Source organism: Phaenicophaeus curvirostris, chromosome 6 (assembly GCF_032191515.1).
Source record: "Phaenicophaeus curvirostris isolate KB17595 chromosome 6, BPBGC_Pcur_1.0, whole genome shotgun sequence".
Classification (NCBI taxonomy): Eukaryota; Metazoa; Chordata; class Aves; order Cuculiformes; family Cuculidae; genus Phaenicophaeus; species Phaenicophaeus curvirostris.
In genome coordinates, this window is record NC_091397.1 from 17730700 (window position 1) to 17755805 (window position 25106).

A 25106-nucleotide genomic window follows, 5' to 3' on the forward strand; every position below is an offset into this window, starting at 1 on the left:
GTCTGGCAGCCTCTCAGATCAGCTGAGGGATGCCTGGGGTGAGGCAGCAGCCTCACAGCCTGATGCTGCTTCAGTTAAACACAGAAACATTCCCGAAAGCATGCACTGAGCTTCCCGCCAGAGCAGTGGCGAACTGCCAAATCCCTGCTCCTGGCGATCAGCAGGCCTCGCCAAGACCCAGTCAACACGTGCAGATTGACTTCGCCCTGCCCCATCAAGAGGCGCCAAAGAGTATTTCAGGAGGAAAAATGCCCACCTTACCTTACGGATGGGTTGATGGGTCTGTCTCGCAGCCCCCCAACCCCTGCAAGAAGTGACACCTGTTGGGTAAAAATATCATGCCTCTGACTGCCAGATGTTCCCTAGGAAAATAACTAATTTGAGTTTCAATTGTTGCTTCCTTTGTGTGTGTGTATATATACACATATATATAAACCGGTTATAATCATTTAGCACTAACCCAGTGAGCTATCGACAGCAATCCCAAACTTGTTTTTATCTGTCACTTAAAATAAATTACCTACTGCTCAATTCTGACTGGTGGCTAACATGCATATCACGTAATCCTTTAGTCATAAATCATGGAACAAATCTGGGACTACAGATAAATCCAGCTGCACCTAGGCTCTTCTCTGAGGGGAAGCTTAGAAAGCCCCAGTTTGTGTGTCTTTGGCCAACCAGGCTTCTGTCAGGTCCTTAGCAGGCCCTGATCCTTATTGGGTCCTTGCCAGGGTGGTAACACCTGCCCCCCACGCCCCCACCACTAAAAAAACCTTGCCACATAAATACAATACTGTGGTCTTCTACCTCTGTCCAGTGATTACGTGGGGATGAACTGCAGCTCCTAGACGTACTTAAGATCAGATGTCAAACCCAAAGCCTAAACAGACAAGTTTCTGTGTAACCCCACAGACCTCGCATGCAACAGCCATTCAGGCATTACGGTAAATGCTTCAATCTCACCTCTGCTGTCAAACTGATGGGAAAGCAGAGATACTTTTCACTCATGATGGCTCATCTGTAACTTCTTTCATAACCCAACAAGAGATCACCTTTTCTTTGTTTTGAGGCTGTGCTCACTTCTTTTCACATAGAAAGATGCTTTTGAGTGAGAATAGTAACTTAGACCTCAAGGACTTGCCCCCAAACCAGATTGTTCAATACAGATTTTAGAGACCTTTGCTTTTGTTTGTAAGTGCAGATTTGCATCATTTAGCTGGAAAAGTTCCCATTCAAGTCTCTCCACTAAAGCAGCAACTGAAAAAAAAGGTCTTGCTTTCTAGGGAGAACATTCCCTAGAAATCTGATTAGAGAGAGCGCAATTTTGCCATTATTTTTAAATTTATTTACAAGTTGAAATGTTTTATACACCTCAGTCTACACAGTAGGGAACTTGGTGCTATATTTGACAGCAATTTACAGTGAACAGAAAGAAAACCAATATGCATAATTAAAAGTAACCTTTATTACTCCAAAAAAGATGCAAAATATGCGGTATACTTCTGTTTCTGTTGGCATATTCCTAAAATACATGTACAACTGTAACTAGTCAGCCTAGACATTTGGTATACTGTTTTTTAACATCTGGAATTCCTCCTGCACTGGGATTTCGCTATAGTAAGCTGACAAAAATAAGCAAATAGAAATTTATCCTGGTTTTGAAAGACAAAAAAATGCATGTGCTGTCACTAAAAAACTAGATTATAATCAAGCATTACACTCAGAAAATTCTAAAATACTATGTTAATTATAGTTTTAAGTGTAGTTCCCAATTTCCACTCACATTTGTTAGCATCAACCCAACTATTTTAATGTCCAATTATGGTAACCTTCAACATTAATATGCTAAAAGGTGCTCTCTGCAACCAAAGTCTATAGTCCCAAGTCTACAATTAATCGTGAAGAAAGATTACCATCAAGATGTGTTATTTCTAAAAACCAGTTCCATGAGATCAGAAGAACACTGGCATACAATCACTAGCAATCACTTCCACTTGATTGGAAACTGCTTTTGTTTTCAAAAAATTGTTATTATCTTAGAATTTCCAGAGGTTTCTGTAAAGGTTAAAGGAAAAGATTTTATTTCCCTACTTCTAGTGTAGAACAGAACATTTTCTGAACTACTCTTCAGTGAACTATATTGCCCTCTTTGAAGAAATGATCTGTTGGATTATCAAACACGCATCCATAGTATTAGTAGAAACTAGTTCTGTAGAATCTCCTGCAGTCCAAAAGCGCCGCCATCAAAGTATTGCTATCCATCTACCGCAGTAATAAAAAATCTTAAGAATCTTGTCAGCAGCACATCAGAGGTCACAGGTATTTATCCCTGCCACAGTTCTGCCCAAAACATGGTCCAAAGAGCCTTAGACATGTTCAGCCTGTTCATTTTGCTTTAAGATGTCTTTCCCAGACACACACGTGTGTACTTTAACCCCAAGAGCGCTGAAAACACAGTCACTAATGATTTTGTCAAATTCAAAGCTCCCAAAATTCCCTTAGAGAATCACTGTGTAGACACTTCATTCTTAGAGATGTTTGGTTACATTTCTAAATAAAATGTCTTCTTTAAAAGTGATGTCTAGCCTCAGAGTATGAAGATTCGCTAGAGTACATACTATTGTACAAATCAATGTGCCATCATCCAGAAAACATCCCATAGCACATACTGTGGGGTATCCCGTCAAACGCACATGTAGCAGCACGAGCCAGGAAGCTCTGCAAAACCACACCAGCACACCTGTGTGGTTTTCTTCTCAGTTTCAACACAAGACTGAACCAAAAGGCTGAATTCAACCCTGAAATTTAACTTTCTGAATAACTTCTTGTGGGAAGAGCATAGGGAGCAGAGAATGAGAAATTTGCTTTATTTTGTGTGTCTTACTCTGATGACACAACAGAGAGATGAGTAACAGAAGCTCACGAGAGACAGAATAATATTAAAGTGTCACTAATGCCATACACACATCAGGAAGGGAAAAAAGGCTACGCTGCATAAGACTACTGCATTGTTGGATGTACATTCTTCAGATCAACAGTTACTGCATCTCAGAAGTTATCATCTTACTTCTAGTTTTTTTCCCTCTAGAACAATTTGGATTTCTTTGGCATCCAAAGTCTCGTATTTCAATAAAGCTTCTGCTAAATTCTTGTGTTCTTTTGCATGAGTCTTCAGGATGTTCTTTGCTCGTTCATATGACTCCTAGTATTAAAAAAAGGCAGAAGGATATTTTTAGACTTTACATCAAAAACAGCATGATTCCACTTTAAATACTGTTTCAGGCAAATACAGCTTTAAACAAACATTTAAAGTTATGCCTTACATTTCAGAGCTAGCACAGCTCCTGTCTCACCAAGATTTAAAATCTACCTGGCATAATAAAAAAACAACCAACCAACCTCTATGCCACCTTTGCATTTTACAGAAGGACTGAAAATAAAATCCTGAGACAAATCTTAGCATTTTTACATGATTTAGAAAAGACTTAATAGATTTGAAAAGTTTCTGATGAAATATATTCAATTTCCCAGTATAAGCAGTGCTATAGTCTTTAAGGAATGTTCCTCAAAGACTCAAGTTTTGAAAAGGTTATAAAACTCTAAGTATTATTTACTTTTAGAAAGCTGAAAGCTACTCAACAAGTTACCAGTTGCTGCACGTATATGCACGCTGCCAGCATTACCAGCTTCAACTTCTAGGTCTACACAGATAGTTCTTACGTGACCAAGTCAGTTCAAAAACAGCTACAGCAAAAGTGTGGATCTGCTGGAGGGTGGGGAGGCTCTGCAAAGGGATCTGAACAGGCTGGACCGCTGGGCTGAGACCAATGGCATGAGGTTTAACAAGGCCAAATGCCGGGTCCTGCACTTGGGGAACAACAACCCTGTGCAGTGCTACAGACTAGGAGAAGTCTGTCTAGAAAGCTGCCTGGAGGAGAGGGACCTGGGGTGTTGGTTGCCAGCGACTGAACATGAGCCAGCAGTGTGCCCAGGTGGCCAAGAAGGCCAATGGCATCTTGGCTTGGATCAGAAACGGTGTGACCAGCAGGTCCAAGGAGGTTATTCTCCCCCTGTACTCAGCACTGGTGAGACCGCTCCTCGAATACTGTGTTCAGTTCTGGGCCCCTCACCACAAGAAGGATGTTGAGGCTCTGGAGTGAGTCCAGAGAAAAGCAACGAACTGGTGAAGGGGCTGGAGAACAAATCTTATGAGGAGTGGCTGGGGTTGTTTAGCCTTGAGAAGAGGGGACTGAGGGGAGACCTCATTGCTCTCTACAGCTACCTGAAAGGAGATTGTAGAGAGGAGAGAGCTGGCCTCTTCTCCCAAGTGACAGGGGACAGGACAAGAGGGAATGGCTCAAGCTGCACCACAGGAGGTTCAGACTGGACATGAGAAATAGTTTTTCACAGAAACAGGACTGGAACAAGCTGCCCAGGGAGGTGGTTGGGTCACCACCCCTGGAGATATTTAAAAGACCGGTGGATGAGGTGCTCAGGTGCATGGTTTAGTGGTTTATAGGAATGATTGGACTCGATGATCCTGGAGGTCTTTTCCAATCTAGTGATTCTGTTACTCATTTAAGCGTCAAGACACAAATAATCCTCCTGCCTGTACCAAACTAATTCAGATTACCAGAACAGTGATCTGTGTTTATTGAATGTTACACATTTCCCTAAGCCTCTGATACTGATCACTGTGACGAACAGGATACTACAAAAGGCAGCTCTCTGGTCTGCTGATGTGGCCATTCCTGTGATCCAGCTGCAAGTTATGAAATGTGGGAGTAACATCAAACATTCATATCTGTTCTAAAACAATTTATAGCCATACTTTTTTCCTATTAATTGAATAGGCAAAATACAAGCTCTGAGCAAATGTAAGAGGCAGTGTTAAAGTGCATATTAAAGAACTCAACACCATCAGCTTGTTTCTCACTGCTTGTCCATGACAATCACCAAAAAGTTTTAATATGTAGAGATTCAAAGTTGCAGCTACATTAAATACTTGGGAATAATTTCATCCACCTGCAAATTTTCACCAGCAGACATTACCAAACTGAATACTCAAGCAAGCTGATGCTCAATTAATCCCAAAATAAATATATCAGAGTGGAAGGGAAGGCAATCTTACCCGTAAAAGCGTTCTTACTTCCTGTTCAATTGCAGATTGAGTTTCAGGGCTAACTTTCCCTGTATCAGTATAGGTCATAACACCAAGCTAAACAACAACAAAAAGTATTTTATCATACTGCCACAGCTGCGGTAATACACATAAAACTAAGAGCTTCATCACCCATTGCTTCTACCTCGAAACAAGCAAAATCATTAACCAAATGCTTGCTGAAATGCTTGCAACAGAGGCAAAACAAGAAGCCTGTTCACGAGCTATGTAGTCACTGCAGAGTTCTAATTCAACAGGTCACCGTACAAATCCTGATTAAGCATTTTTTTATTAACAAAAAGCAGAACAAAATCCAGACTACTAACACTTGACAGGTAATAAAGACAACTAAAGAAGAAGTTTCTTTAGAAGTCTAAAAAACTCGATGTTGTCACACACACCTCAACCCCAAGATTATCCCCAATTCCAAAGTGCTTGGGTCGATTACACACCTTTTCTGCAGACATTAATACCTTCCAAGGTGGTTTTTAGGTGAAGATCTGGCAAGTTAACTTTTTAACTGTCAAATATACAATTTTTCTAACTGTGTTCTTTGTAGCAGAGCCAGCCTCTGTGATCCCTGACAGCCAAACAGGCATTTATTTACAGAGCAGAATATTTTTTGTACCATACGAATATTTAAGAGTGACAATACTACCTTCTCGCTCATTCCAAATCTAGTCACCATCAGTTTTGCAATTTTAGTAGCATTGTCAAAATCACTGGAAGCACCTAGATAGCAAATAAATTTAAGTTACTTATTGAAACCAAGTTAAACATGCCAGCCCACAAGCTTTAATTGAAAATTCCTGTAACTACCAATCAGCTGACCTGTTGTGATGTGATCACTTCCAAATATGAGCTCTTCTGCTACTCTTCCTCCCATACAGACATCCATCTGTGCAAGCAACTGGGATCTAGTTTCACTCCATCTGTCATTTTCTGGAAGCAAAGATACCTGTAAGATATCACAGAACTGTGGTCAGGTAACAATAAACAGAAGAAATACTGAAATAATCTGAAACACATTCTTACTTATATCCATAGCAGATAAAAGGCTTTTATGCAACAACGTGAATGCTCTGGGCCTCGCCTTAAGTCTATGCACTCATCAGGTTTGCCTGGAGATGCTTAGTCTACCAGCAGAAATAGCCTCCTACGCGCCATGAGCACCACATAAAATCAAGCAACTTAAACCTACCACCACAAGAAACAGAACAATCTTGCTATCCATTTCTCTTTATTCCATACATTTTTACTGAGCACAAATCAACTTGACTGGAGGATTCAGGCCAATTATTTTCTTTAACTGAAAACATTAAGTTGGATGAAGTTCAACAGAAACAGACATAATAGAAATATTTTTCTGTTCAGATGCTTGGCAGCTCAAGGCTAGATATCTCTGCTCGAAACACAGTAGGTAACCAATTAGGTTTAGAAAAAGTCACACAGAACAAAGCACAACTTGATAAAGGATGTTTGTGTTTCAGTTGACCAATGCTTCTACTTTCCAGTCCTTCAGATGTTCTTCAAAGTTTCACTGTTGGGTGCTATTTTAAGTGAGTCAGAATCAAACATACTTACATTTCTTTCCTGATACACATCAGCTATTATACTAGCACGTGCTATTTTATTTCAAAATTAAGGATGAAAGTTTTCTGTCACACAGAAAAGATGACCAGTGAGTTTTCCAAGAGATTGCTCGTAACCAAGTATTTCAACATACTACAATATGCATCAACATGATTACAACCTATAGTATTGTTTGCAAGTTCCTCTGCAGCACTAAACCAACATAAAACTCTAGAAATACTCACATGTCCAAGTGTTGTTCCTCGTGTCATAATTGTAGCTTTGTTGATTGGCATTGCATCCTTAGTGTAATATGCAATGATAGCGTGTCCAGATTCATGGTAAGCAGTGATGGTTTTGTTTTTCTCATCAATTTCAACACTTCTACGTTCAGGTCCTTAAACAGAGAAGCATTAAGTAAACTTTTTGTACACTTGACCACAACAATCCACGTGACGTCTACTCAAACAGAGCACAAAGTAGCTGAAGAACAGCATATAAGCAGTATTAACTAACTTTAAGTGCAAAATGTTTACAAGTAGGATTTTAATGTCTAAAATGGACTTCAATATACTCTACAAGCAAGTTGCTCTTAGAGGAACAGATTTCAAGCACAGCCTGGCTATCTGAAAAAATTCCATTTCTTCTCTCAAATATTAACAGACCAAATTCTTAGTGTATACATCTCAGATAGTTTTGTGTTAGCACATGACAAGTTAGTTAAACAGAAGTTCCAGGTCTCTGATCTTTTATTGTCCCCCCTCCTCAAAGAATAAGCAGGGGAAGGGTAAGAAATCAAGCCTGTGTCTTCTTCAAGGCTGAAGGACAACATGCAGCATTTTTTACAAATAAGTATCCAGTCCTAAAGAATGTATTCCATACTAGATTTTACATACTGCTCCCTGGTCTCTAAAGGTTTCAGAATCAACTAACAGGCGATTTGTCTATTGTGTCTGGGTTTTTTTCCTTTTGGTCTTTGTTTGTTAAAAGAACCAAAACATACCCAACAACAAACCAACAAACAACAGCATAAAGACTTCTCTCTTTCTCTGCGAGACTCAACCACACAAAAGTAAAGGCTTAACCCCTTATTGTAACACATATGTATGCATTTTGTATGAAGTCCTACCCATTAGAATTTTGTCCTTGGAGAATTCTAGTTCTTTCATCGTTACCATATCTTTTCCATCAACAGCTGCCTTTAAGGCAGCTTGATTTACAAGATTCTCAAGCTCTGCTCCAGAAAATCCTACTGTGCCTCGTGCAATTATTTCTGGATCGACAGCTATGGGGAGAAAACAAACTTGTCATTAGGGTCCATATTGCTCCTGAAAAAGCTTGTGTTATTACGAAATACGCATAAATAATCGAATTATAAGCAAGAATCATGGGCTAGCCAAAATAACGTGTAAAAAACCTCATCAGCTTTAGAAGAAATAAAGTCTAATTCTTGAGACACTATGAACTGCTGGGGACTAGAAAGAAACACTGCCTCAGATAACTGTCATAACATGTACTAGACAATTTTTGTATTCATTGCTTAGATACATGGTAAAGCCACAATAGCTGATGGAATAAAGGACCAATACATGAGTGGGCTGAACATACAAAAAAAAGTTATATAAAAAGATGTTACAGTAAAGTGTTTACTTACATGGATCATACTTTATTTTATTAAGGTACCACTTCAAAATTTCTGTTCGACCTCTTACATCAGGCTTGGGAACAGTAACTTGCATATCAAAGCGACCAGGACGTATTAAAGCACTAAGGGAAAAGATAATTTAATACATCGACTTAAAAATGCTGCAGTAAACTGTTACTAATTTAATACATCGACTTAAAAATGCTGCAGTAAACTGTTACTAATACATACAAAGCCCAAAAATCCATCCGCTATTCCTAAACGCATCTACGTAGGCTCTGTCTGGAGCACAGATACAAAGAATAAATTTTTCTTGTCTGTTCATAAAAAGAGAGATGAAAGATGTTTATTACCAAACCTTCTTAAAGGCTTTTTAGCATTTGAAAATTTTACCTTGCAAGAACAAGGAACGCAGATGGTCAATTCAAGTAGAAAAACTTCCAGAACTTTAATCTGTAGAAGAATGTTACTTATTTCTCTATATTTAACTCAAAAAACTTTCAAATGCCAAAACTGGTCAGTACACATCCTTTTTAACAAGGGAAAAACCCCAGCTATGACATTGTAATACCTGAAGATTATCACAAGCAACTTTGTTGTTGTTGCAGGGTTGATTTTTTTGTGTCTTTGTTTTTTAATACGTGTTCTTTAAAAATGATCAATACATTATACTCACTTATCTAATGCTTCAGGGAAGTTTGTTGCACCAATAATAACAACACCTTCATTAGGTTTAAAGCTGTAAAGAAAAAAAGGGTGAGAATTTTTTTGAGACAGAATTTACAACTTTTTTTTTCAGTACCTACTTCTATTTATTATTTCAAATGAGCTTAACTGGCCATTCAAAAACACCCTATCAAACTGCAACATGCAATCCAAGAACGACCACATTTAACCCAGCAATGGTTAAATTTAACCCAGCAATGGGTTAAAAACATACCCTGATCTCCGAGTTGAACTTCTCCCATTACATATATAGCCAGCCTAACAAAACTGAGTAATTATTTAAAATAACAGCAGTTGTTGTGCTCCTACAACTCAGAAGCTTCTCTATTCCTCATAGGAAGGCTATTAACACTACTGTTGACAGTACCAGAAAGCAGTCATAATAATATCTTAATTTATATCCTTAAAACCATTACAAAAAATTATGAAAAATATCAAAGCTGCTGAAGAATAAAAATTCAGCCAAATATTCAAAATACTAGTCAGTCAAGCATCTTTTGTGCTCTCAGAATCCGTATATTTACCCATCCATTTCAGCAAGAAGTTGATTAATGGTCTGTCTGGAATAAGGATGCATTGGAGATTCAATTCTCTTCCCACCAACAGAGTCCAACTCATCAATAAATATAACACATGGTGCATTTGCTTTTGCTTCCCCTGACAAAAGAAAAATAGCAGAAAGACACTTCAACCACACAAAGGAACAGACAGTGTACCATGTAATTTAGGATTACACTACTTCTATTACTCTTGGATCATAAAAGTGTTCTGTAAGACATCACCAGAACTGCTTTGATATTAGCAAAAAACAAACAAAAAAAGAAATATATTTTTGAAATGAAGTGATACAAAGAGAAGCGAGCTTCTTCATCTTCACATCAGCTTATTCTTACCAAGGCACAAGAAATTACTAATAAAACAGATGAAGAAATTTGTTATGCTTCATATCAACTCCCTATGACAGTCTGTGCTTCAGCACAGAATATTGACCTATTAAGTACAAGTAGTATGAAACATCATGGCTCTAAATGCTAACTTATTTTAATAGAACCAGCTTGTTATTTAACATTGAAGACCTTGCACTCAAATTTACATGTATTAAAAACACAAAACAGAAACACAATAATAAATTGTAAGACCACAGACTGCTACATTCACACCAGGATGCAACTCATCTCACTCAGCAAGACCTATCTGTAATGTTCATATCAAGGTACAAGTCAGTCATCTAAACTTTGGTAGTTAACAGAAGGAAATGCACATTTTAAAGTACAACACATGTTACATTTTGCATCCTTTCCATGTGAAGCAAATCATACTTTTTCTACAAATGCAAAACTACTTTTGACATTTTGCATGCTTGACACTATCAATCTTCCATTCCAGAGATTCTCCTCTCCCCTGACAATATTTATTTGCATAGTTCAAATCGATAACTTTCACAGAAGAGGTTTTCTATCTAAACATTTATTTTAAAAGATTCATAATGCCCTTTATTCTGGGCCTGTTGATGGTTGTGAGAAAAGAAGTCTCAGTTTAGTGCTAACACTGTGATTCCACAAAACTCTAATTCAGATTAAAATAAAATATCAAAATATGAGGGAAGTAATTGTATAAAAAATTTAACACTTTTTATCTTAAATTTACAATTTAATCCAAATTTACAATATTTTACACATGACAGTAAGTAAATTCTCATTTAAATATTCCATTTAGTTAATTGGACATTATTTTTCTAATTAAATTGCTTCTATTCTCTCTAGGAGTGTTGCAATATCAGTTATAATTCTTGCTATAATTCTGTCTGACAACCAGCAAGAATCTACAGTTAATTGATGCTTACAGAATTCTGAGGTTTACCTACACAATTTAAGTTTTACTTATTAGCCTCATACACTACTACTTACCAGTAGCCAGAGTTGTATCTATTGAAACCTTGTACACAACACCGGATACTTAATCTCTTATGTGAACAGATTACAAAACCATAAATATTTAACTTACTGAATAGGCTTCGGATGCGACTGGCTCCTACCCCAACAAACATCTCGTCAAACTCTGATCCGGATGCATAATAAAATGGAACATCAGCTTCGCCAGCTACAGCCCGGGCAAGAAGAGTTTTACCAGTACCAGGTGGCCCAACTAACAGAATGCCTAAAAAGATAAACAAAAACACAAACAACAAAAGCACCACACCCACAGAATCTTATTATACCTGTACTGTTTGTTCAGTAGAAGAAATAATCTACACTTGGCTTCAGAAAGCTGTTAACACCCCATTTCAGACACCACTGATTACTTGCAGTCTGAAAAAGCTTCCTGTGACAGGCACAGACACTGATCCATACTGAAACAACAACAGACTTGCAAGGCTATCAAACAGAAACAGAAGTCTAAAGTATTCTACAAAATTACCACCGAGTTTAGGAACTGAATCCCTATGCCTTCTTCATACTGACATTTTCCTCATCATTTCTGGAAGTGGAACATTTTTTTTTTTTAAACTAAATCAATCCAAGTAATTGACTTTAAACGGTGCGTGGGGGGAGGCAGCAGTGACCAATTTTTACGTAAGGGGAACTGAAGGCAAGACAGGAGGCATGCAACATAACCTTATTAACCCCCACTCCCACACCCCCAAGTACCTCATTTAAATATAACTTTTAATAAAGAAAATTTCACAGATCGATGAAGGTTCATTTGTTCCTCAATTATTTTAAACACACAAGGAAATCCACCCCTTACGTCTATAATCACATCACTATTTTTCACAGACACAAACTAAACACAACAGTAGTATTTAGGCCCATTTTGGTTCCACGATTTTTGATTCCTTAACTAAAGGAAAAAGTATTCAAAAGCTAAGCTCCATATTAGTCATTCAGTATGAAACAAAGCTACAAAGACAGCCACTGCTACCTATGATTTTCACTTCTGCTGAGCAACGATTCTTACCTTTTGGAAGTTTACCTCCTAGTACAGTAAATTTATGTGGGTTTTTCAAGAATTCCACAACTTCTTGCAATTCCTGTTTAGCCTCTTCAACCTACGCATTAAAGACATGCCACAAAATATAACTAAGCATTTATGAAATACTGCATCTTTTTCATAGGTGAATTTTGTATGAGAGACTTAAGCCCTTATTTGTGCATTGATCAAAAATACACCAAAGAAAGAGGAGATAAAACTGTGGATAGTGATTGTCCATGAGTTTAATACAACCCATTTCCTAGAACTGTTCAGAGGAATCAGTAAACACTAAAGTTAGTAATACTGAAGGAATAACCAAACAGTTCAAGATCAGATCTGACTAACAAGATAAATACAGAATCCAAAATTCTACATCTAGATATTAGTCTAATTAGTTAAAAAAAATTAATTCTATCTGTTTGTCCAAGGGGAAGGAGAGGGAAGGGTCCTCATTTTGTCACTGACAGCTGAAGAAATAAATCTATCCCACCAGCAGTGACATGCCCAGAATGCCCAAATCTCCTGTCCTAATATCAGATACCCCAAAGTGATGGCACTACAAGAGAGAAGACCAAATAGCATTACCATCTTCTTGTAATGGTCAGCTACAAAAAAACAGATTAATATGCATACTTATTACCTGCCTTTTGCTATTCTAGCCTTTAAAAATGTGACTCAATAAGTCAAGAGTGCACCTTTTATAAGGTATTAAATATCATGAAGATATAAAATAGAACAAGAGTGACTAAAACTCTGCTTGATCTTGGAGTGGTCAATATAGATAAGGCTTCAGTTCCAACAAAGAAATTTCTTGAACAGAGTAAGACATTCTTCAGGTTTACAATGATAAGCTAGGCAAGAACTCACACACTTTACTTCTGAACTTACCCCTTTCACGTGTTCGAAGGTGACATTTTTCAGCTGGATTGGATCAACGGCTGCATCAAAGATACTTGATGTTCGAAAGCGTACTAATAGCAAACAGCAGATGATAAACAACAAATTTACACACAAACTCACTTCATTCCAAGACTGAACTGTGCACATAAGTGCCTACCATTAAGATTTTAACTTTACACCTGACCTTTTAAAAGGGGCATGTTTCCATTTATAAGTGCCCAGTAAGAATAAGAATTATTTTAAAAAGTTCTTTAAAACATTTGCAATTCATTCAGTGATAGAAGTGCTTTTTAGTCATTTGTAGTGCTGAAAGCCCTTCATGCAAAAGCATGTACACAAAGTCAAAATTCTCCCTCAATGTTTCTGTATACACCCTAAGTTTCTTGAGACCCAGGTGAAAAACCAGTACGCAGATGATATCCTCCATTTACATTAGCTCAGCCTTGTTCCACTACTTCCAACAGATTTCTCAAGATGACAATTTGGACATGCAAGTATCTAGTCACTATAAACTAGGCTATTGTTACAAATAAAAATCAAATAATTTTGCCTACTGCTGACCTAGGTAACACACCCTCTAAATCCAAAGACAAATACATGACTGGTGAGTAGTCTGATTTCTTTTCTGCTTGGTTCCATGTAATTGTTTCACCAAAATAATCTCAATAATTATACTAATCGACAACTTTGTTTCCATAAACATTTTTTCACACTATTGTCTGAAAGGCTGTAGCCAAAAGTAGTAAAAACCTTCTCCCTTTCATTAGTACATTGAAATGTTATCCTAAAGCAATCAAAGTCAAAACACATTTAATTTGCGCTAAACCTGCTGGAAGAAACAACATGAGCGAAACAGTGTGAAAAAAAATTAACTAACCAGCATCAGAAAAGGAACCTTTTCCAGGTAAAAATGACGAATATATAGCAAGATAGAAACAAAGAACAAAGAGAAAGAAAGAAAGCAAACGTGATCTTCTTAAGGAATCTGTAAAAGAAAACAAAAACAAAAATTTAATATGGGCTGAAAGAAACTACTTTCTGAATGAAAAGACAAGATACATGAACTAAAATAACTTACCAAGTGTTTTCTGCAGGAATACCTGTGCTTTCAAAAAGCCTTCTGCAAAACCAGTTTTAAAAGCATCCTGGTGTGCCTCTGGGATGTTTTTTGTTTTCATTAATGCATCTAAGTTTTCAACATCAATTCTTCGCTTTCTCAGGATAAAACCCTAAAATATTTTCCACAGCAGTGTTAGTATATGCTAAGTTTTGATACACAGTTGTTAACGTTCTATCTGGCTACCATGGGTGAGGGGAAAAAAAGTAAAAACAAAAAAGCCTATAATTCAGATGGTATGGGGTTTGCTCAATGAGACAGGGCAGTAGCTTGAGTGTAGAATCACAACAGCTCCAGCAGAGGCACCCTGATTTTTCCTGAACAGGTCAAGTTCAGAGCATTCCTGGATCCCAGCTCCAAACAGAAAACCCAGCCTAAGGCAGATCTGTATACAGCTAGCTCTGTACACTGGATTTGGTGGGAGTTACTAGCTTAAGCTTTTTGCTTCATGAAATCAACTTGGATTACTTCCAAACGTGAAATATCTTTTTAAGTATAGCTTTGATAGGGCTTGATCAAATACATCTCATATGCCCTACCAAATTTAAAAGCAGCACAACTCTGGTGTTTGTCTTCATCCACAGTACACCTAGTCCACATAATAAATGAACCACATGCCTAGACGAACATGAGAGTTCAAAGCTAATTCACACAGATGAAGATCAAATGCTTTAATTAGAGCTACTTCTGTGCAACCAATTAGAAGAAAAGTGTCCCTAGGTTAGCTTGGTTTTGTGAAGTGCTCTGCTACCACAAGCCTGGACAGTTATCTGCTGAATTAAACGCATGTAAGTGAGTTTGTAACCCATCAAAATAACAAATTTAAAATGTTTGTATCTTAAATATATACTAGCCACAAGTAAATCTATTCTTGAAACATCAGTCACATGCTCCACTGCTTGAAGAAATATATACTTTTATATGCTAAACTAGCTGTATTTGTGTAAGTGAATATTTCATTTGATTAAGCTATTTTTAACAAAGTCACAAAAACAGAATATGAAGGATTTTACTTCTACAGCTTAAAATAACTTCTATACTCTGAAACTACTCTCATAAAAAATGAAATAATCTTTATATTGATGATGTATGAAGCAAACCTGTGTATTAGTAAGAAAAAGTTGTTGTCATTGGGTCAAGTTTTAGAATTAAAGAACTTTTTTCACACTAATGAAACACCACACCCTTGATAAATTCTGAGGTTCATTCAAGAGAAACAAATGGTCTGAATAAGCCCAAACCACCTTCAGAGCGTTACTCATATTTACCTTTAGAAGTGAAGAAAGTGAACTTTTTGTTTCTGTGAATTGTTCAGATGTTGACTGCAGCCGCCTTGCTCTTGATCTCAAAGTCTTAAAGTTCCGTGATTGTATGTAAACTTAAAGTAGTAGTAACAAATAAAAAGTTAAAAACTATTCATTACTTCTACTACTAGAAAGAAGGTGTAAGAAATTTCAAAAACTATTAGATGAAAAACACTATAGTGAATGAACTGAATACAACCTTCACAACATACACACAGCAGTGAACAGAGTTGCAAACAGTTTAAGATGCCTGACCAAAGCAGTATAAAACAGAAAACTGTGTGAAAAGACGCTTTGGGACCTAACAGTAATAAACCGGACAACTAAACCAATACATTTTAGTACTATAAATGTATAGTTACGTGATTGTGAAACATGTTTGTGATCTGAACTTGCAATCAAACTGGTTACTGTTTCACAACATTTTTTTCCCACAAAAGTTGTCATTAAAATAACCAGGAGTTCCCATTGTGAATTACAGACAAACCCTATCACCATCCCAGGGAACAGAAGAGACATACAACTGAATTAAATCCAGGCAGGCTGACAAACATGAAGCTAATCCAGAAGGATGGGAATGAAGGTTCCTACTCCAAGATAAGCTTTATCTATAAGCTCAGTTTATCAGGTTCCCTGAACAGGTTTGGAAAGGTTATGATGTGCAGTTAACTTAGAAACTCACAAAAGAAGTCAGACCATTTAAACACTTAATGTTTAAACACATGTTAAACACTTAATGTGAGCTTATAGCACCCTGTGTCATCCATCACATCAGAAACCTTGTGATGTAGACTATATCCCATAAATCACAAAAGAATATTTAAATTCTTTTACTACTATGTTTTAAAATAATTGCCAATACCAGTTTTAACTAAGCCTTCTGTTACCACAGAACAGCACCAGATAAAAGGGACTTCTGGAAGTGATCTAGACAATCCCCTGCTCAAAAAAGGTCCAAGACCAACATCAGATCAGGTAGTTCTGGACCTCGTTCAACTCAGTTTTGAAAATCTCCAAGTATTAAGATAATACAGGCTCTCCAGACAATCTGTTTCAGAACTTAGCCATCCTCTGTGAAAATTTTTCAACACAAATTTCCTTTGCTTTTACTTGTAATTGTTGCCTCTTCTGAGGTGCATGAGAGAAGCTTAACTAATATGGCTCCAATAGCAATTAGACCTCTCCTTGCTTTCACTTCCACTAACTTTAAAACCTCAGATCCTTCAGCTTCCCCTGCACTTTTAATGCTTGAAAATCTGCACTCTTCCTCATAGCCCATAACCGGGCTACCTGCATTCTGTCAGCATCTCTCCCTTAGCCACAGGACACAGTATCCAGAGCATCAAAGAACTGAATACCTGAGCTCCACACCCTGTTGTTATCCATCATACATCCTACATCCAGGAGTAGTTTAAACCAGTCACCTAACAGCTTTGAAAGGTCATCTGGATGAATATCAGATTCAGTATTTATTCACTCAAAAGCAGTTAACTCATTTATCATATTTTAAGAATACTATCCACAAATACTGACATCCCTGAACAACATTCTATAGTTAAACCATGTTTACTAACTTCATTCTGGAAACATACTACTCACATGCAAAAATAACTTCACGTTACTATCAATGAAACGTTCTTCCTGCAAGTTTACTGGTATTTCCAGAATGATGTCTCTTAAGACAAGAGTAAAACTACTTTTCCCAGAGTAAAGAGATAAAAAGAAACCAGTATAGTTTATTTTTTATACCTGGCCAACACCGAACATCTGAGCAGAAATTATGGAGAGGACTGGGATGCTGTCTGTACAAACAAGATGAGCGTAAAACACTGAAAATATCCACGAAACCTGTAAAAAGATACAGTAAAATATAAATATACCTTATATTAAAAGCAAATAAACACTATGTCTTGCATAGGTTGTTTTTAATTTCTTAAACACTTATTCTATTTTACTACAGTCTTCCAGGCATCTGTAATTAAACAAATTAAACATTACCAGTATACAGGTAGTCAACTTCTTTGCATTAACCTAATGTCAAGCACTTTGCAATGTACCAGATGTTTTTCTAATAAGAACTTCCAAAAAAAACTGGTACCCAGAATCTTGAATTTGAAGCTGTATCTCAGAGAAAAAACTCTGCACATCTATACAGAGCTTAATAAAGTTATCTAGGCTGGACAGAAAATCAAACACTTCCATGAAGCTGAAGTATCAGCATTCTATCATTCAGTTTCAAAGGTTTTAAAGAACAGATTGCTCATGGGCATTTTATAATGGAGAAGGGTAACAAAGCTAGTGAAGCATCTGGAGCACGTCTTACGAGAAACTGCTGAGGGAACTGGAGCAATTTAGTCTGGAAGAAAAGAAGCTGGGGGGACACCAGATAGCTCTCTACAACTGCTTGAAAGGAGGTTGTAGTGAGGTGCGTGTTGGTCACTTTTCTTAAATAACAAGAGATAGAGAAAAAGGAGATGGCCTCAAGTTGCATCAGGGCAGGTTTAGACTGGATATTAGGAAGCATTTCTTAACCAAACAGGCTGCTCAGGGAAGTGGTTGAGTCACCATCCGTGGAGGTATTTAATAGACAAGTAGATGAGGTGCTTAGGGGCATGGTTTAGTGGTGGACATGACAATGTTATGGTAATGGTTGAACTTGATGATTTTAAAAGGTCTGTTCCACTAAACAACTCTATGATTCTATTCTAAGTCTACTTAATTGTACAGTTCTCATGCACTACAGAAACAAGAAAAAATAGAAGGGAATCACAGTGAAAATTCAGTGGCAGATACTATTTCAAGCAAGCTATAGACTGCAAGACAAGGGGACTGTCATTTATCTGGTTAGTTACCAAAACACACTGCTCAAAGAATTCATCCTCATTAAGGAGATAAGACTTATTTAAGAAAAATCAGAGACCAGAGACGAAGGAGAAAAAAATGAGGCCAAGCACAAAAAGGTGCACAAAAAGGGTTGGGGGCTTTATTTAACACATTCTGAGAAAGTTAACACATTAATTTGCTTCCTGTATTTTAGATTTATCCTAACCAAACATCTTTAACTGTAGGGATCCATTAAAGAGGTTTATTTCAGCAATTAAATACACCAGATGGACTGTTAACAGTTTGCCACATTGCGTAAAGCTGCTTCAAGAAAAAAGGAATAAGCTAATGTAAGCTGGAGATTTCCATGGATGTTACATTAGTAGATCAGCAAAATCTGATTTCTTCTATTTGATGAAACAAACTTGTGAAAAAAAATCATCATTAAGAGACAATGCCCTTGTACTACAGCCAAGTTCACACAAGTTTAATAGCAGCCAACTTCAAATCTGAATTTGAAGGAATAATTCAAAAACCCATGTTTAATTTTCTAAAATTGCCCAAACTCAAAAGCAGCACTCTAGAGAAAACCTGTGTTTAATAAAAAATATACTAATACTGGTTTTATTAAAGATTTTTTTAAATTTCAAGTTATCTGTAGCACAAGACATTAAAGAATAACTGTTCACTTTTATAACCTGACTCTTTCCAATTCTCATTAGCATTTTACTCTGAAACATACCATGCTTATTTTCGAAGAAGGACTCAGCAGAGATGTACGACGTATGCCACTGCGAAGAAGCTTTGTTTTCTGCACAGTAGCTGGGAAGCAACCTGTTCACCAATTCTTTGAACTGGTTAGCTTTCAAATCAGACAATCCCAGATCTCTTAAATTAAGTACAGACTGCAAAACAAAAACAATTGTTCAAAATTTACTTATGACTACCTTAGCGGGAAAAAATTTAGAATAACTAATTTAGCTTTTTGGCTCGATACAGCATCTATATTTCACAGTTCAGACTGAAATAAAAAAAAATGCTAAATGAAGGTAAGTAAAAGAAAGGACATGATTAAAAAAAAAGAATATTTGCTGTCAATGCAAAGTAACTTTGTCATTTGCACACATTGATATTTTCACTGTCACAGTACCTATACAAATATATTTTCTTCCCAGTTCAGTCTTTAACACCTTCCTTCTTCCTGATGGAAGCAGGCACAGAAAAAAAATGCGTCTTTCCAAGTCTTTCTACTCTTTATGTCAGAGGAAATGGAAACTGTGAGAGCAGAAGATGTACAAAAGCCACCCATTATATTTCATCCAAGTGAGCAAACAGCAAAATCCTCCCCCAAACTCTTTTCTCTTTTTTGGCTAATCTTTTGGCAGATAGTGCAGATTTAGCAGCACAGACTGGATATTTAGAAATTATACCTGGAGTTAAAAATCTTAAAAAGCCACAAGCTGGGCAGACACACAATGAAAGGCAAAAGTCTCTATGGCGAAAAGGCTAAGTACTATGATCTGGAATTTCCTACAAAGCAAAGAAATATTGAAAAAAACTAAGGAGGTAAGGCATATATGCTTTACTAATGAAGTAACCTTAAATCAAAGTAATTTTAATCTTTTGTTTTACAGATAGAAAAAGCATTTTTATGGGAAAGCATGTTTTAAGCATATATATTAGTTTAGACCCTTTAAAATATCTATTAACTTCTCAATATTGCTTCTGCAGTAACATTTTCTTAACTGCGAACTAAATATTCTATTCTAAATGTATTCGCACAGATGCTTAATTACTGGGTCTTAGAACATTATCGATTATATTTTTGTTTTTATTAAATTGTTTTTATGTAAACCGACAGTTGATCTACTTTCAAGGTGAAACAATTTCAAATAAAAAAAAGTACATGAAAAATACTTCTGAAAAAAACATTTTCAGAACAGATTCCCAGATGCATCCAGAACACTATCACGTTCAAAGTTTAACGTTTAAAATGGATTTCTTAAGTAAACAAAGTATTCTGTTTTAACGGCTAGGGTAGACTGCTTCTGGCCCACTTAAACTCAAAATAAGTACGAATGCTTTTTTAAACTTCATTTGACTTGTACACATAGTTTAAAGATCAAGTCTTGCTACTTCAGATTAGCAATTGCTTGGAAAATCGCTGAAATGCTAAGAGGGGGAGAAGTTTAAAAATTCTTTCTGAAAAGTCACATTTTCTGTGACCCTGCAGAAGAGGTTACTCCTTCCCACCACAGAATTAACTTCACAGCAAAAAGGCTTCACATTCTCACATAATGATTTTTGCTATTCTAGTAGTTCCATTCTCTTCAGTACTAGAACTGCACATACTGTGTCAATATTCACTGATTTTAAATTTGAGCTTAATCTTTATTGAAGCATAGATAATTACAGTCCAATTAACCTGCTTTAAGAACTTTCTTCAAAAACACTTTGAGACTTTTTTAATTATTACTTTTCTACTTTTATCATGCTATAAGGAAGCAAACAGGTGATGAATTAGAGAGAAAATATTAAATGTGAAAAATCCTGTTTTTAAAAGAGACCACATTCTCCTGCTGAGTAGAAAGACAAATACAGAACTGAAGAAATGAAACACACTTTTAGTTTCAGCCAATAATCCAGCTATCCCACCGAAATCCATTTTTATCACCAGAAGCAAATTCAGAATCACAAAGAAACCCTGCACAACAACAGAATCACAACAATGAGATGACTCGTACAATCCATGCTGACTTCTAAAGTTCTGCAGTTAGTGAGAGACTATTTTTTCACATTTTCTTAGTTATGAAGTTTGTTGTAAGAAATTAGCTGAAAGAGAAGTTGCAAGATCTGACAGTACTTTGCACTCTCTTTATTTTAATCTTCAGTATCAAGAACAAAAAAATACCTAATGATAATGAAAATGCTTTAATAGAAAATACGCTATTTAATACCTCAAAACCCCTCAACATATTTTCAGTCCATTTTTTCACAAGCAATAATGGAACAAACTTTGCTTGAACTCATAGTGCAAAGACAATATGGGTTTTATTAACCAAAAGCTATTGTTACTTTAGGGCAAGAAACATTAAGTTGAATGTGAAAACAAATCCTTTTCTTATTTGCAAATTATTACTCAGACAAGTACTAGCTTTTTTCTTATTAATGAAATACTGTATTTTCATAGAACTCTTATTGCCAATGCACCAACAGACCAGGTTCTGTCAAAAAGTTACATTCTATGCGTTAACATTGGTTCCCTTAGTCACATAACACTTCTTTATAAAACATATCAAATATTAAATTAACTTAAACTGATATTATCCAGATTTATTTCAGTTATAAGCAAGCATCACTTTTCTCGAAGGTCTTTAGTACCTCAGTCTTCTGAGGATCATGCTCTGGGGAGGCATCCCTCTGGACTGGCTTTACAGATGCTGTGTTGGCAGTAGTAGTGGAGCTTTTTGGTGAATGAAAGGCATTGATAAGGTGACTTAGAGGAACAGTAGCCTGAAAAAAAAAAAATAAAAATCATACAACTATTTGAGCTTCTTTAAACTATTTAAACATATCTCCATTACAAAGTCTGACTTATAATTGCACTTCTTGTGCACTGACTTTTAACTCAGTTCTTCATAATAAATCATATGAACTTGGCTTCAACACCACAATGTTACCTGATAACTCTACACAAAGAAAACAAGAAAGTTTAAGTATGTATGTCAGATTAGAAGGTCACAAAGCTTGGAAGAAAAAAAAAAACCAAAGTGACATTTCTGGTTTTCAAAGATAAGCAAAGTTTAAAGAAAATTAAAGAAAATAATAACTAGATTTGCAAATCCAGAAGTAGGTACAGATTATGAACACTTTGGAGATGCAAAGACTGCCCAATTTGCATTTAAGACAATGTTTAGTTACAAAACAAATAATAGACAACTTGTTATAGATCGTTCTCAGGTGAAACAGAGGAAAACAAAAATGCTACACTTAACACTTCCTTCAGAATTTTTTTCCAAATTTTTCCTTTTTTTATGTCTCACTTGTTTATTCTGTTAGATACGTGTTGTTGCAAACAGATTACAGAACAGTAAGGAATACTGATGTATTCCAATAAATATTACAAGCTTAATAATTTCATGCAATTAAATACAAAACTTTGTGAAACAATGTTTCTGCTTTGCAGTCACCACACCCCCATCACAGTCAATTAACTTGCATTCTAAATAGGTAGGTCTTCCCCAAACATAGCAATAAAACACACAAAAAAGGGAACACAACCAATACGGGGAGAAAAAGAAAGGAAAACCAACAGCAAATGACTTCTACACTGAGAAGTCTGCAAGATGACACCATCTCTTGAAATGTTTAAAACCTATTTAAAGTTACTGTCATTCAGAAACTCTCTCTTCTTTGGAAGAAAGGCTCACTTAAAATAATCCTGAGCCTGTCTTGGTGCCTGCCAAGACAAAACTAAGATCACCATTCTGACAAGACTTCACAACACAACCACAGAAGAGAAGGCTCTTGACATAACATGAACAGAAAAAGAATGGCAAATGAGGTGCTCCATCTATTTACTGGTAGGCCTTAATTTCAGACTTTAATATGAAGTACTCTAATATAGTCTATTCTAGATCATCCTTGGACAGATATCCAAGCAACAGATCTCATCAAGCTGGTTCCCCTTCAACCAACTTGAACAGAAAGCTCAGTGGCTGCTTTTGAATAACATTGAATCATGAAGATCTATGAACACATTAGTAATTTAGCATTCACCATTCTTAAGTACTAGTGACTTCTGCATTCTTTTCCAAACACCGCCTATTTTCTTCTATAAAGTAATACTTTGATAACCTGAAATATCTATATTTTTCCCTGCATTATACAAGTTACTCCCAAAAGTTTCCTTTATGTTTCCTTCCTTGGGATTCCACATTAGCAACATATCTAAGTATCAAACGAACCTATATAAAGCATAAACACATATCACAGTCAGTTCTGCAATTCAGCAGCCCTCAGCAGGCTCAGTGACACAACCTCATACATCACTACAGAAGCCCAGGTACACCACGCATCAGGGATCTCCTCTAGCACATGACTGCCTATTGTGAATATACAATAAAAATAATTCCAACATTTCCAAACACCGCGCTCTCGCTACACATCACTAGGGAAGATAGTTGGTTGCTGGAACAATACCTGATGAAGACTCTGCCTAAGAAAATCTTTCTGCAAGAACTTTCATCTTTGTGTTGACCAGACAGAAGAGCAAGAGACACAACACTGTGAGACATGAAAAGTGCCTCAGAATTAAATGACCAGAGTTATAATTAAACTCTGGGAGTTTGTGGTAAAACAGTAAGGCCTCCAGAGGTCAAAGCCAGCATTCCAACCACTAATCAAGCTTCCCTCCTGCGTTTCCCACTATAAAAGGGAGAAATTACACTTTCCTAAGAGTTCTGTATCACATCAAGAGTTCTACATCTCAGCACACTAACAAGAGCAATTAACACATTCTTTTCATCTGGAAAGAACAACCAAATCCCTGTGGAATAAGACTGTCACATAATAATCACTCTAGTGCAAAATACAAAACCAAAACCACTCGTTCAGATCCAAGTCCGTAAAACCAATAGTCCCATCCAACTCACCATCTAATAAAAGACTCCTTCCTGATTCATATTAGCTGTTCTATATAGAAAATAATCAAGAAACTTTTCATCCACTAACTCCTCTAATTTCTAAGTCACTTCGAATCATAGAATAGTCTGGGTTGGAAGAGACCTTAAAGAACATCCCGTTCCAACCCCCCTGCCATGGGTAGGGGCATGTCCCACTAGCTCATGCTGCCCAGGGTCCCATCCAACCTGGCCTTGAACACCTCCAGGGACGAGGCAGCCACAACTTCCCTGGGCAACCTGTACCAGTGTCTCTCCACTCTCATAATGAAGAAATCCTTCCTTATATCTAGTCTAAACCTGCCCCGCTCTGGTTTATACCCGTTACCCCTAGTCCTATCACTACAGGCCTTTGTGGACAGTCCCTCCCTAGCTTTCTCGTAGCCCCTTCAGGTACTGGAAGGTTGCTATAAGGTCGTCACGCAGCTTTCTCTTCTCCAGGGTGAACAACCCCAACTCTCTCAGCCTATCCTCGTACGGGAGGTGCTCCAGCCCTCTGATCATCTCTGTAACCCTCCTCTGCACCCACTCCAGTAAAAAATTTAATTTTGGTTTCTCCCACAAGCTGTTACGACTAAGAGCGCAGGTTCTCTCCAGCTGTAGCAGCTCCCCACCGCTTTGCTTTCAGAGTAGAAGCAGACTCTCAGAACGCCACCTCCGAGCGTCTCCTCTCGGGCTTCACCAGCTCTGCCGGTGCCTCCCCGCCCCTCCCGCCGCGTCCCAGGCAGCCCCCTCGCCGGGGACGCCCCCCGCCCCTTCGCTCACGCACGGCAGCCGCTCTCCAGAGCCCCAGCACCGCGACGGCCAGGTGCGGCCTCGCCCCGCCGCGCCTCACCTGGGGCTGCACGGTGGAGAAGGAGAACATCCTCCCGCCGGCGCCTCCCCCGCTGCCCGGCCCACCCGTCAGCCCCGCAGCGGGAAGATGGCCGCCCCCCCGGCCGGCAGCGAGCGGCGCCCAACCGGAAGCGGCTGGAGGGGGGCGGGGCTTCCGGGCCGCCGGGTGACGCTTCCGGGCCGCCGCTTCCCGTCGCGCTGCGGCTGCCGGGGCTGGGGGCGGGCCCGGGTGGGACACGGTACATGGCACGGTCCAACGGGATGAGGTTCAACAAGGCCAAGTGCCAAGTCCAGCACTTGGGACACAACAGCCCCGTGGAGCGCTACAGGCGTGGGGAAGAGTGGCTGGAAAACTGCCTGGCAGAGAAGG

At 37.7% G+C, this 25106-nt stretch overlaps 1 protein-coding gene across 1 annotated transcript; it reads right to left on the reverse strand.

Annotated features, from left to right (window-relative positions):
• Positions 1 to 1445: 1445 nt before the first annotated feature.
• On the reverse strand, positions 1446 to 24841 carry YME1L1 (YME1 like 1 ATPase). The gene is made up of 19 exons (XM_069859476.1): positions 24738 to 24841; positions 21603 to 21734; positions 18964 to 19126; positions 17148 to 17246; positions 15363 to 15472; positions 14056 to 14206; positions 13855 to 13962; positions 12966 to 13048; positions 12063 to 12153; positions 11109 to 11261; positions 9629 to 9761; positions 9055 to 9117; positions 8388 to 8500; positions 7863 to 8018; positions 6979 to 7130; positions 5993 to 6119; positions 5820 to 5893; positions 5132 to 5218; positions 1446 to 3202 (listed from the first exon to the last, which is right to left on the reverse strand). Exons 1-19 carry the CDS (start codon positions 24765 to 24767, stop codon positions 3059 to 3061), a joined length of 2169 nt encoding a protein of 722 aa, XP_069715577.1. The 5' UTR covers positions 24768 to 24841; the 3' UTR covers positions 1446 to 3058.
• Positions 24842 to 25106: the final 265 nt, after the last annotated feature.

Coding starts and splice junctions, on each gene's coding strand:
- YME1L1 (XM_069859476.1), bottom strand. CDS start 24,767: ATGTTCTCCTTCTCCACCGTGCAGCCCCAG. Junction 13,963..14,055: donor ATTCCTGCAGAAAACACTTG/GTAAGTTATTTT, acceptor TTTCTTTTACAG/ATTCCTTAAGAAGATCACGT. Junction 13,049..13,854: donor AGGTTCCTTTTCTGATGCTG/GTTAGTTAATTT, acceptor GTTTGCTATTAG/TACGCTTTCGAACATCAAGT.